Here is a 12,651-nt window from a genome sequence, read left to right on the forward strand (position 1 = left end):
ATAATGGAAACACATGCTTGTGTTTCAAAAAGGAAGCTGATAATTAGTCTCAGTTTTTAAATATGTTTTTTCTACCTTAAACATTTAAAAATATTTGGAATAGTTCTGTACCAATCAATGCACTAAAATGTAAGGAGATGTATGGTCACTGGTCACAGAGGAGCTTGGAAGCTGTAAAGAAAAGAGGGGTAGTACTTTGAATGTCTTCTCCACTCCTGTTTGAGCTTATTCAAGGGAGAGCATTTGATAAGGAGAGAGTGAAGGCAGAAATACTTTGTAAGGAAAAATCTAATGTGTCACTTGCCAAAATGCAACATTGAAAAAAGACAATTTTTTGCTCTCCTGACAGGTTTTGTGTTATTTCCTGCCTTAAATCTAAATGTAGGTGACATTCTTAAATAGAGTTTTGATTGAACTTGATTCTGGCTTACTTTTCAATAAAACTGCTAAGCAGTTATGGATAATCCCCAGGATCTGATGTTTCTAATAGGATTTTATTCACTAATGGTCTTGTGTTATTCCAGGCAGGCATCAAAGCTTTTTCTAGCTTTTATTTTGTGTGTGGTAGCTATAAAATGATCTGCCTTTTCTTCATCTGACAAAGCTTTAGCCAATGTTCCAACAGTGCTGGGTTATGCAACAAAGTAATGACCATAAATATATATTAAGTTCTATGTAAACATGTCCTCAGAATTGCACGAGCAGTGAACAGTCCTGTTTCGTGTAATGTGGCTAGTTTTAATTGTCTAGGAACTTCAGGATGATTTTAACAAACTTTCTATCTATTAATTTGTTAAATAAAAACATTCAGTTGTAACAAGGAACAAGCTTTACTCCATACTTGTCACTGGTGCATTCTTAGCTAACTTTGATTCATCAACTTTTAAGCCAAAATGCAACTGCTCTAGGGCATTTGTGGGGTTCCCAATGAACAGTTTTTAAGGATGACTACAGAAGTGACTGCTGTGGGAATTGTTAGAGTAGCTGTAGAATGGTCAGTTCACTTCTTATTCCTGCCTTGACAGTTGGCTAAAATCTTGCCTTTTTTTGTTTTGTTTTTGTTTCAATAGATATGGTTTTTATTCCTTATTTGTCAGTAAGGAGTGGATGAGCCTAGGAAACATAACTGAGATCAACAGCTTCAGATATTAGAACACGTTGGGGTGTTTCAGACTGCCATTTTATTTTCAATATTTTTCTTTAGAATAGCAAATATAATAATGTCTTTTCATTCTCAGTATCAGGAGTGAAGGCACAGAATCAGGAGTGAAGGCAAATTTTCTGTCCCTCCATCCTGTCCAGTGTTCTTCTGGAAAGTGTTCTTATGTCCCAGTCTTATCACAGTAAGATTCTGCAGAGAATTATCAGAGTTTCTGTGTTTTGAACCTGGGACAGGCCAAATTGCAGACTCTGGGAGAGTAGTTCTCCGCAGGAAGTTTCACACCTATCTGACTTCTGCTGTCCTGGAGATTAAAGCTTTGGATGACTGACTACTGAGTAACTCTCATTGGTTTTTGCAGAATGGTCACCCTTCTCACTGCATTTTTACACTTCAACATTCAGACTCTTCCTTTTATCTTTTTTTATTTTTTCTTTTTTTTTTCTTTGTAACTGGGAAAATCTGGTGTGTCTGCCTGCATAAGCTCATGGAAATATATTGATATTTTAATATCTTATAAATAATTGTGTATTCATAGATGTAGGTGACATGGGTTTTTTGATCTGATTTTTGTCTCCTCTAGTTTTGGGAGGGTTTAATGTCCATTTAATCTTGTCCTAATCTTTTGAATTTTCTACCTGAAATCTCATTAATAATTAAAGCAGTGTTACTCTTTCACTGTAATCATACTTCTGTTTTTCATTTGTCAGCATGATTCATTAAGTTGAGCCAAATTCATTCTTGATGTAACTTGACCTTAGATGTGTTTTGGCCCCATGTGCTTTCTCTTGCTGTAATAATTCTTTAAATCCATGGAACAGAAAAAGAAAAGTGTATTGAACTGTCACCCTTAATCAAATTCTCAGCTTTAAATTAGCCATGATTAGGTCCACAGGTCGTATCTTTCAACTGAGGAAATAGTTTAATGTCCTAATGTGTATAGTGGTCTTAGATAGCAAAGGTTGAATTTCTTTTTAGTGTTTTCTGTCCCGAGGCTCATAGCACAACTGTTTGAAATCATATGGAGTAAAAAAGATCTGAAATCTGGGGTTAACCAAAAATGTTGTTAGGTAAATATTTTTTTGCTTAATTACCAAATTTGGATGTTTAGCTTGATCCACATCCCATCTGAATCCTATGGGGTTCATTCCATTGACAACACAGACTTTTTTCCATTTACACACTAACAAAGACAGAGTTTTTAATGTTTTCCAGTAAATTATTTACCTTGTGTCACGTACTTAAAATTTAAAAGATGAAAAACACACTAGAATGCATTAGTTTTATATTAAGAAATATGTTCTTGTGTATATGAAAATATAATCTGGTTTTGTATTAACATTCTTTCTCTCATATATATATATATATTTGTGTGCATTTATATAAATACAAGAAAACTTATATAAACCAATATTTTAGGAACTCAGCAATTATATTTCTTAACCAAGTTATTTTTTCCTTTTTCATCTGGTCAGTATAGACATTCCTGTATATTTTATTAATACATTATATTGCAGGTAAAGACAAACACCTATATAACAGTATTAGTAGAACCACAGAAAGATTAAGGACCTTAGTAAGGTTAATTTAGCAGTGTTTTACAGCAAGCATGTTGTAATACTTGGATAACAAAGTACAGGGATGGTTTGAGGTGCTGTAAAATCGAGTGGCAAACGCTGCAGTGCAATGAAGGTGCTCAGCACAGACACGACAGCCCACTGTGTCCGAGAGCAGGAGATCCTGGCACTGGGCTCATCCCAACTCTGGTGCACGCAGGGCAGCATCCTGGGGCTCAGTGCATTGAAAGCACTGCTTCCTTCTCATGTGGTCAAGCTTTAGTGGGCAACTTTCAACTGAGGCAGTGTTGAAAAGACTTCTGAAATTAATACCTGGAATCTTAGAGTGGGAACACTTCTGGACTACAACAGGAAATTCCCATTCTGGCATAGATGTCATCTTATTCTGGGAAAATGGGACAAAGTTGTCTGTTAATTTTAATTTTGTGTCTTTTTATTGATATATGCTGTGGTAATTGTGTTTGTTGGGTGAAATTGCCACAAAAGAGAACTTAAAAAAGAAATACAAGCCTAAGGAGACCTCATTACAGTGCAACAGCAAAACTAAATAATGCAAGGGACATGACCTTGATAAAAAGAACTCTAATACAAAACATGTTGTAATAATGTCAAGATTGAAGGTTTGAGCACATTGAAACTATAGTTATTACACCAAGAAGGTCCTGATACCTTTACCTTAGTTCCCTTTCCCCTCCCTCCTCAACCTAAAGAGACATTACTCTTCTTCAACAAATGGTTTGATGTAATTCCATCAAATGAAAAAAAAAATATTTATATTGATTTTGAAGGTATTTTAAAGAGGTGCCTGTCAGATACTCTAATGTCTCCTTATACATATTACATATAACAAAGATTAAATTAGGTAGCTGCTTCCGCCCATCAAACAAAATAACTGAACCTTTTCCCAAATGAGGTCTCTTAATTCCTGATAGACATTGTCCAGACCAGTAAATGGTGCGTGCATACATGAAGAGATGGATGGCTATCCTGGCACTCGCAGTGCTCTGATTTGGGGGTGAACACATCCTAGCATCAGCCTTCTAAAAGGAGATGTGTATGTGTGTGTGGTGTGTGTGTGTGTGTTTGTGTGTATGTATGTAAAAATGAAGACAGAAAAACAACTAAAAGAAGGTATAGCATTCAGAACTTAATTTCTTTCCATGTTACTATAACTTGTTGCAGTGAAATACTTCAAATAGGTTTTCTTATTGTTGTACTACATGTGTTTGGAAGGGAATGAATAAATGATTTTTTTATTCAGAAATGATTGGCTTTTTTGTGAGTTACAGTGGCTCTTCTGGTAATTCTTTTCAGTACTGTTGGGAGGGACAGCTGAGAGTCATGGAGGCAAGAATGTGTCAGCCTTTCAAATATATGGGATATTGCTCTGAGCTGTGTGCTCTGGCAAGGCAGGAGTTGAGAGCAGGCATCCAGCCTGCACCTATTGAGACTGAAGTTTGGGACTATGAACATCCAATGGTTTGTTGAGAATAGAAAAAAGTATTACAAACAGGTTGAGGTAATGCCAAATTAATACAGCTTTGAATATGTTTTATATAAAGAAATAGTCAAAGCCTGGTAGACCTTAATGGATTTAATTGCTTTAGTATGTGAAGCACCTTGCAAAGAAAAAACCCATCAGCCTTGGTTTAAATAAACATAATTGTTGTATATTGTGTTGTTCTATAAATCATGAAAAATGTAGGTCTACTCTTATTTTCTGTGAAACACTGAATATGGTGGTTAGATTTGCTTTATCCAACCAGTCTTAATTTTTTGTCCTCAAACCTTGTACTGTCATTAATACTTGTCCAAGTTCTATGGAAACTAGTCTAATGCCTTCAATTAGCAGGAAAACTGCACTACTACTAAGTTCATTGCAGTGATAACAAACATCAGGTTATCTTCTTGTAGGGTGCTTTGACTCAGTGTTACTTTCTCTTAAAAGGTGATTAAAGAAAGTGGACCTCCTCACATGAAGAGCTTTGTTACACGAGTTACAGTAGGAGAATTCACTGCAGAAGGAGAAGGCAACAGTAAGAAGCTCTCAAAGAAACGTGCTGCAATGGCTGTCCTACAAGAACTTAAGAAACTTCCTCCTCTTCCTGTGATTGAAAAGCCAAAACTTTACTTTAAAAAGCGTCCAAAAACAATATTGAAGGTATGTCTCCACCTTTGACACAATTAAGAATGTTTGCTCTTATTTGCCATTTTCTGTCAATATTGTTACAGTTGCTTGTTACTGTCAATATTGTTACTTGTTTGCCTGTGCTAATACGCCTGGTCTTTTTTTAAATCCTGAGAATGCTGTGGGATTCTCAAACAGAATGGCTTGTAAATAGCTCACATCACTGAGGTCTTCAAGGGTTTGCTTCAGGTCCAGTGGAGGATCAAGCCCTCCAAGCAGCTCTGTCCAGCCATGTGAAGTTTTAGCATCATCTCCTCAGAGAATCCCTTTAGCATCTCTAGTGGTTCTCTCCCTGGGCTCTCTCCACTCCCCAGTTCAAAGAGAGAGAGAGATACATGAAAAAGTAAATTAATGGGATGCTAATTTAGTGCTTCAATATTTCATTAAAAGTTTGACCATTAGAAATCTGTACACTCAGGATACAAAGTGCAGAGTTCTGAAAGAGCAGCCACCAGAAAACCACTTTAAAATAAGCAAATACTTTGGAGAGTGCAAAACTGGATTTGGAAAATGTACAAAAGACTTATTTGTCACCTTCCTTTTTTCATTTGCCTTCAATACAGAATAAGTGATTTTTTAGGGAAACCTAGATTAATTAGATACCAGTCTCCTATTAAAATCCTGGGGATCTAATTTTCAGAAACCTATATGAAAAAATGGGCAGGAAAATGTTTTAATGGAATACCATCAGCATTAATGCAGCCTTAAAGCTGGAAGATTGGAAAAGTCTTTTGGCTTTAGTTTTCACCAAACATCTTGGAAAGTTTTTCTCAGGAAAGACGCTAAGGGTATAATAATGAAAAGATTTCTTATATTACCATATACCATTTGCCATTACAAACTTTAAATTTAATTATACACAGTTGGCCTTGTTAGAAAGAACATTAATTGTCAAAATAAGCTGAATGTGTAGATGGTTTTTATTTTTTGAATATCCAAACTTCTGAAATGCTTTCAATGTGCCCATTTCTTTCAATTTAATTTGCATGTGTTTTGAGCATCAAAAAAAGTGGCAACAATAACTTCTTTTTATTTGTATATATATTTATGAGGTTGTATCTTATGGCCTGCTCTTTATTTAGCCTGCTCTGCATTTTGTCTCTGCCTGGCTTCTTGCCCACACAGCTGCCCTTGTGTATGACATTGTCTTAGCTCTTTCACCTACATCTTCTCTAACTACTTCAGCAGTTACACTATGTAGGATTTGCTGCACAGCTTTCTAAATATAATATCCCTCTCTGGTCTTTGCCTTCAGTTGCTGATCATTTCTTCAGGTTCCTGAACGCTTGTTTGTTATTTGAGAAGCTCAAGCAAGCATGAGTGTTCATCTTCTCTTAGCCTGCAAATGGTTTCATAAAAGAGAAATAGCTTCATAACATAGAAACAATTCTACATTCAAATGCCATTTACATTTGCAAGTGCATTCTTTGTGTTATCCTATGTAAATCAGTTAAGTATGACTTCAGATAAATTTTTGTGGGTCTTAATTTCTTCTTAAAATCTACAAACAAATATTTTCGTAGCTGTGTGCTTTGAAAGAGCATTTGCTGTGTGAGCAATAATTCATTAAAAGAATTTCAGAGCTAGAGAGTTTCAAGCACTGTAGTTTTCCCCCATCTGTGTAATCTTGGACAGACCACTTTGTCAGTCCTTTTGTTTCCCCAGCATGAGATCAATTCCCCCACCAACCATACTTTTGGAAATATTATTGTGAGGATTATTGCCTATTAAGCATTTGAAGTACTTTATGGGTGGTTCACCGTAAGCAACAATTCTAGGGTATATTCATATGACACACAGAGTAAACCCTCTGCACCTTTAGTTGTAAGCTGCACTGTAGGATGGAAAGCCTGGAGTGCTGAGAAGGAAAGCAGGAAGGCTGGAAGAGGAAGCATCCTTATGTATGGCAAATGGTTTTTGTCCCTGTGTAAATCCCACCTCTTCTCAGTGTAGTTCATGTTCCAGCATTGTGGCAAGCTATTTTAAGGGGTTAGGGGGAAGGCTCCTAGAAACAGGGCAATAAGATATAAGTGGCTAATGAATCTGTTAATTTTCATCCATCCTTATGGATGAGGACCTCCACAGATAGGAGAGGGTTTTTGTAGCTTGCAGATGCAAGGTATGTACACTACCTGCAACAATGGCAGACAATTTCTTTCCACAGCTTTGAGCCTGAGGGTTTTTATCTTTTGTCTCATAATCAAAAAATGGAAAGTAAGTTACTTCTTATTCTCTCAAAGGGAGTATTACAAAAGAGAGAATCCTAGTAAATGCTTATTGAAGCAATGTAGTAGTTATAGGGATATATACTGAAATAATGGTTCTTTCCTTTAAACCTGGTTTAGACTGGACCAGAATATGGTCAAGGAATGAATCCCATCAGTCGTTTGGCTCAGATCCAACAGGCCAAAAAGGAGAAGGAGCCAGAGTATGTTCTTCTTTCAGAGAGAGGAATGCCTCGCCGTCGAGAATTTGTTATGCAGGTATCATTTGTGTCATGTTAGAGATAACGGCCTTGCTAAGGGCTTTGTTCAAGCTCAGACAAAATGGTGGCATAATATGAAGTGGAACTGCTTCTGTTTAGGTTTTTGCCTTGCTGTCAGATATACAGGAATAGTATGAAATACAGTATCAGAAATCACTTCTAAACTTCCTTCTTTCTCTTAGTGAAACAAATGGCAATTGAATTAGGTGCCCTCCAGATGCTTTCATGCTTTTTGCATTATTTTATACTCTTATTTCTATTTCACCTGATTGTTACTGTCTTTATTCCTGATGTCCATGATTTTTTTATTTATCTTTTTAGAAAAAAAAAATTGGACTGGTGTTGATCCAAGGATGCCAGCAATACCTAGTATTCTGAAATATGGGTATTAATATCTCCATATTAACAGGCATTTTGACTTTAAAAAATAGTGTTGTAATTTTTTTCAGATTTCTGGTTTCTTTGTGACTTTGTTATGTCTGAAATACAGCAAAAAAAAGCCAACAACAGGTTTTAGACTGTCCTCTGACTGGACCTAATACTGAAACAGTAGATTATTAAAATTCCTTTCAAATTTAAATTAAGAACATGTACAAAAATTTGGTACAACTGTGATATTTTGTTAGATAGCACAACAGCAGGTTGAGAAAGATTAGAAACAGGAAAGGATTCTGTATTCTTGTGTTTTCACTCAAGGGTAATTTTGTGCCGGAACAACTCAGAACTGCATACCTCAGCGTGTTTTGACTTGTTATCTACCAACCACACCAAAATGTCACTTCTGATCACAAGCAAAATTTATGATGTTCCAGCACCTCCTTCTCCAGAAAATTAGTTATGTTTTCAATTCAATCTCTAAGTTCCTCCTCCATGTCTATGAAGATAAGATAGTGATCTTAATTTTCTTGGGCCTAAGTGGTCTTTCTTCATGATTTATTATTTTTCTCTCTGAAGGAAAAGAGTCTTTTGTTGCAGACTCTTTTTCTGAATATAAACTTGGATTTCTAACATTTTATGAGACCTGAAAGTACTTGAAAAAGAGTGATCCTGTCACAGAAAATCTCCTTTCCCATGCTTAGACCCCCATGGGACTGTCCACAGTTGGTAGTTGCTGTGTGAGGCCTCAGCAGAACTGTGTAACACAGCCCAGTATTAGAAAGATAGGCTGGAAGTTTAGTTTTGTGTTGGAGGAGTGTCAAAATGGCAAAGTCTTCAGTTTGTATAAAAAAGGAATCTTAAAAGCAGTCAATATGTAGAAGATTCCTGTATCTAAGAAGGTTTGTGAAAGAAAGAGTTAAAGAAACTCTGCAGAGCAATTGCTTTGTTACAAATACTTTTAAGCCCCATGTTCAACCTTTTGTAATATCTTCACACTAAAATTATTCTTCTATTTATCCCACCTTCAGGAAGTCTCAGTGAATTCATTCTGACATGCAGAAAACCTTTTCAGAAAAAAATACCTTTCTATAAACTACTTAAACCATGTTTTCATTTAATTTAATTGAATGTGGAAGTAAAATATCCAGAGATAATATGTTCATTTTTATCTGTCACACAAAGAGCAAGTTTAGATGTGATGAAATGGATCCAATTACTTGTCCTGGCTACTAGATAAACAGAAGAAAACCTCTGATGACATTAGTTGGTGTTCTGTTCCCAAAGTTAATTTCAGAAAGCTCTTTCTCTTTGTAGTCAGGCCTTTAATCCTTGATAGAGGTTATAATAATAGCTAAACCAGTTTTACAGGTCTGAGAAATAGCAACACATTGGTTTATTGTGAGCTATGCTATAAATTATATTTTTGTCTTGTCCCATTAAAGTCCCTCAATTTTATTGCTTATAAACTTGTAGCAGATTGGCTATTTTCTAATTGTTGTTATGAACTGCATAGAAGGTAAAGTTTATATTTCAAGATTATTAATACTTCTGGCTTAGGTAGACAAATCTTTTTGCTTAATGATGTATATATATGTACTTTGAAGGGACATTCATGATTATTATTTATTTACATCCTCTTCTTAATATTTAGAATTGAGATGTATTTGAGTAAAGAAGAATTTAAACTTTTAGGAAAATACATATATGATAAATTAAGGAAAGTGAAGAATTATTGAATGACATAAACTACTAAATATAATTTATTATTTTCATTTGTATGCTTTATTTTACAATGTTTTTAAAGCTTCTTCTAAACTGTTTCTGGTCTTTGACCTCTGGGGTTTTTTTGCTATTCATATCACCTTGATGATTTTATTTTTATTTTATTTTGATTTCCTTTTTTTGACATGGTTTTGAAACTGTGCACTATTTAAAGACACAAATTGGCAAATAGAAGGGTTGAATGGACTGAGCAAAATGGACCCATCAAAGAGCTATGGATGAATAGAAGTGAGAGTGCTCCTGTCACAAACCAGACACATACAGCTCCAAGAGTTTTAAGAATGGTACCAAAGGCAAGGATTAAGTTGGAGCCACACATTTTATGGATATCCATTGCCTACAGTTTGTCCTTATTTTGGGGTTTTAATTTCTCCTAGTCTTCCTAGGGTTTCTGACAAACTTGAAAGGCTTCACGTTTGTCAGAAACCCTTTGTGCTGTACATTGAGGAGCCTTCTTTCCAAGGACTGTTCAGATCAAGCTTGTCAGGTGTAAGCAGTTCCAGCCCCTGTGTTCCTTGCAGTGCAACAAAGTGGGAGGAAGGCAAATATGGTTTTCATCCTTCTTTAGAAACCACTCTCGTTAAATCTCAAGTCTTTTTGTCTCTCCATTGCTCTGCACTGTCCTGATGAAGCTGGGGAGCTGCTGCAGACAACACTCCTTCCTACAAGAAAGAGGAAGTGCAGACCCTGGGGCAATTCCAGTGTTAACAGAGTGGGGGACAGGTTCATGAGGGAGAATGGGGGTGACACAGAGGCTGGTGGAAGAGAGAGGCAACTGTGTGTGCACTGAGATGCAGAAAAATGTCGCTCTTGGCTATGAGTTTGGTGAACTTCTGAAAAATCAAAACAAGCCCTCTAAGTGAATAGTCTAGTCCCCTTTTGCACTACTGTAGCTTTTTCAAAATTGCATCTTCATCAAAAGAGCTGACAGCTGTTGATAAATCAGCAAGAGTGATATGGTGATATTAAGGAGTCTTGCATTTATCATGATTATGATCAATATTTTCCTTTTAAGGTAAAAGTAGGCAATGACACTACTACTGGAACAGGCCCAAACAAGAAAATAGCTAAAAGAAATGCAGCAGAAGCAATGTTGCTACAGTTGGGATACAAAGCCTCTACTCCTCTTCAAGACCAGACAGAAAAGGTGAGAACCAATTGTTGTGATGCCCACAATTTACCCTTGTCTAGGTTTTTAAGCTGTATCAGCTAATCACTTAATAAAACTGGAAGCTTAAGCTTGTGCACGCCCTGTTTTAGGGAGTTGCTTGTCACAGATTAGCCTTTGTTTAGCTACAGCTCTACAGCTACCCTTAGTATTAAGTGCAGCCTCTGCTCCTGTGAGAGTAATTAGGAACAGAAACAGAGTTCCATAGAATAGCATGTGTGCAAAAGTTTACATGTGATCCATGCACCTATTTCTACTTACAAATCAGGATGAATGTACCTCTTGCTTTTATTCCATTTTGGGCATTCATGAGAGCCCAAAGGAACGGAAGGAACAGAAAGGAACAACATTAATAACTTTCATATATGAAGTAGTAATCAATGGTTATCTTCCCATTGCATGTGCACTAATAGCATTACAGAAAGTAATGGCCTTTTCACATTTGATGACTGATAAAGAAAATGTGTGTCACTTTTTTTAATGAAGAAGGAATTGCATTTTAAATTCATGTGTTGGAAGTATGTATTTCCACATTAGCTGTCTGTAACTTAGCACTCCTCTCCTGTCTTGAATTTATTGATTAGGGGTTTTGTAACCAAAATTGGCTGTTAAAGTTTTGCCTTTTTTTTTCTGAAAAGATACTTGGTAAAGTATTTGACCAAGCTGTGGACCCTAAACAGCTTCTGTCATATACAGGCTCAATGCATGTATATATTTTGATAATTATTTATGTTTACTGTGGCTGCACTAGGTAGCCAATAGAATGTTCTTTTGGGTTTTTCTAGGAGTATATAATAAATCTGAATATACTATATATGTACACATCTATGTATATGTAAATATGAAGTTACTCTGTTCTATATGTTCTGTATTCCTAACCAGGAAAATAAATACTGTACTGGTTACTTGGCCCCACCTTCTTCTGTTTCACTGTCCTTTGAGAGTACCAGCAATATGTGTGCTGTTCACACTCACCTTCACTATATGTCTTAGTTATAGACAAGTGTGAAATACTCTAAACAGAGTACTTGGAATCTGGATGATGTTCCTAGTGAGAACACACTGTGCAGACATGGCCATTTAAAAAAAAGCTTCTGAGTCAAATGATAATTCATTTTCATCAGAATGCTGAGACATTTCTGCTGTAGAATGTACTCTCTATGGTATAAAACTATCAACTTTTTCTTCACTGCCAATTTTGCCAAATGGCTTTAATAAAAAACAAGTCAAAACAGAAAAACTATTTTTTAAATTTTAATATGAAAACATAGGTTTTTATTCTTGGATTTTAAATTGGCTGAACTAATTTTACTCAGTATTTTTCAGAGATAAAACCTGAAATAAATCAGCCCACAACATAGTTTCTTTGGAGAGCTCTACATGGTGGAAACTTGTGGTTACATTGAAATCCTTACCAAAAAATTGAGTGGCTAAAAAGGGATGCTGCTGATTTGTTTCCCTACATTTATTAAGCTATTGCTTACAAGTGCATTGTCTTTAGAAAATCAGGCTTAATTGCATACTTGCAGATGTAGACATTTTAGGATTGGTGGACTAGTGTACAGTGGCCTAATATTATTCTGAATACAATGAATAAATAGGTTACTGTATCCAAAAAATGTGAAGCGCTCAACTTTTATGTAGTGGCAGTATAATAACAAAATCATCACAAATTTTTTAAAGTTTTGTTGGGGTTTAAGGACATGAAATATCTAGAGCATCTGCTTTTATCTTCTGTGTATATGTCTGGACATACTTGGAGATACACAAGTTAGTTTGTGTAGCTGAAGGAATTTTAACTCTCAAACTAAACTGTGGTGGAGAAGAGGGAAAATAGGCCTTAGATCTCTATCAATTTGAGCACTGCAAAATTCCTTGCACATTAATTGCACAATAAAGATATACCATTAGAAG

The 12,651-nt window shown here is 35.8% G+C and overlaps 1 protein-coding gene across 9 annotated transcripts in view; it reads left to right on the top strand.

Moving 5' to 3' along the window:
* STAU2 (staufen double-stranded RNA binding protein 2) overlaps window positions 1-12,651 on the top strand; it is a 170,003-nt gene that overhangs the window by 56,856 nt on the left and 100,496 nt on the right. For all 9 annotated transcript variants that reach the window (XM_068186589.1, XM_068186632.1, XM_068186610.1 and 6 more), the window contains 3 exons: window positions 4,685-4,897; window positions 7,270-7,407; window positions 10,585-10,716. In XM_068186589.1, the coding sequence (XP_068042690.1) occupies window positions 4,685-4,897; window positions 7,270-7,407; window positions 10,585-10,716 (483 nt within the window). The remainder of the gene's footprint in view (window positions 1-4,684; window positions 4,898-7,269; window positions 7,408-10,584; window positions 10,717-12,651) is intronic.

This window comes from Anomalospiza imberbis, chromosome 1 (genome assembly GCF_031753505.1).
Source record: "Anomalospiza imberbis isolate Cuckoo-Finch-1a 21T00152 chromosome 1, ASM3175350v1, whole genome shotgun sequence".
In the NCBI taxonomy this organism is placed as follows: domain Eukaryota; kingdom Metazoa; phylum Chordata; class Aves; order Passeriformes; family Viduidae; genus Anomalospiza; species Anomalospiza imberbis.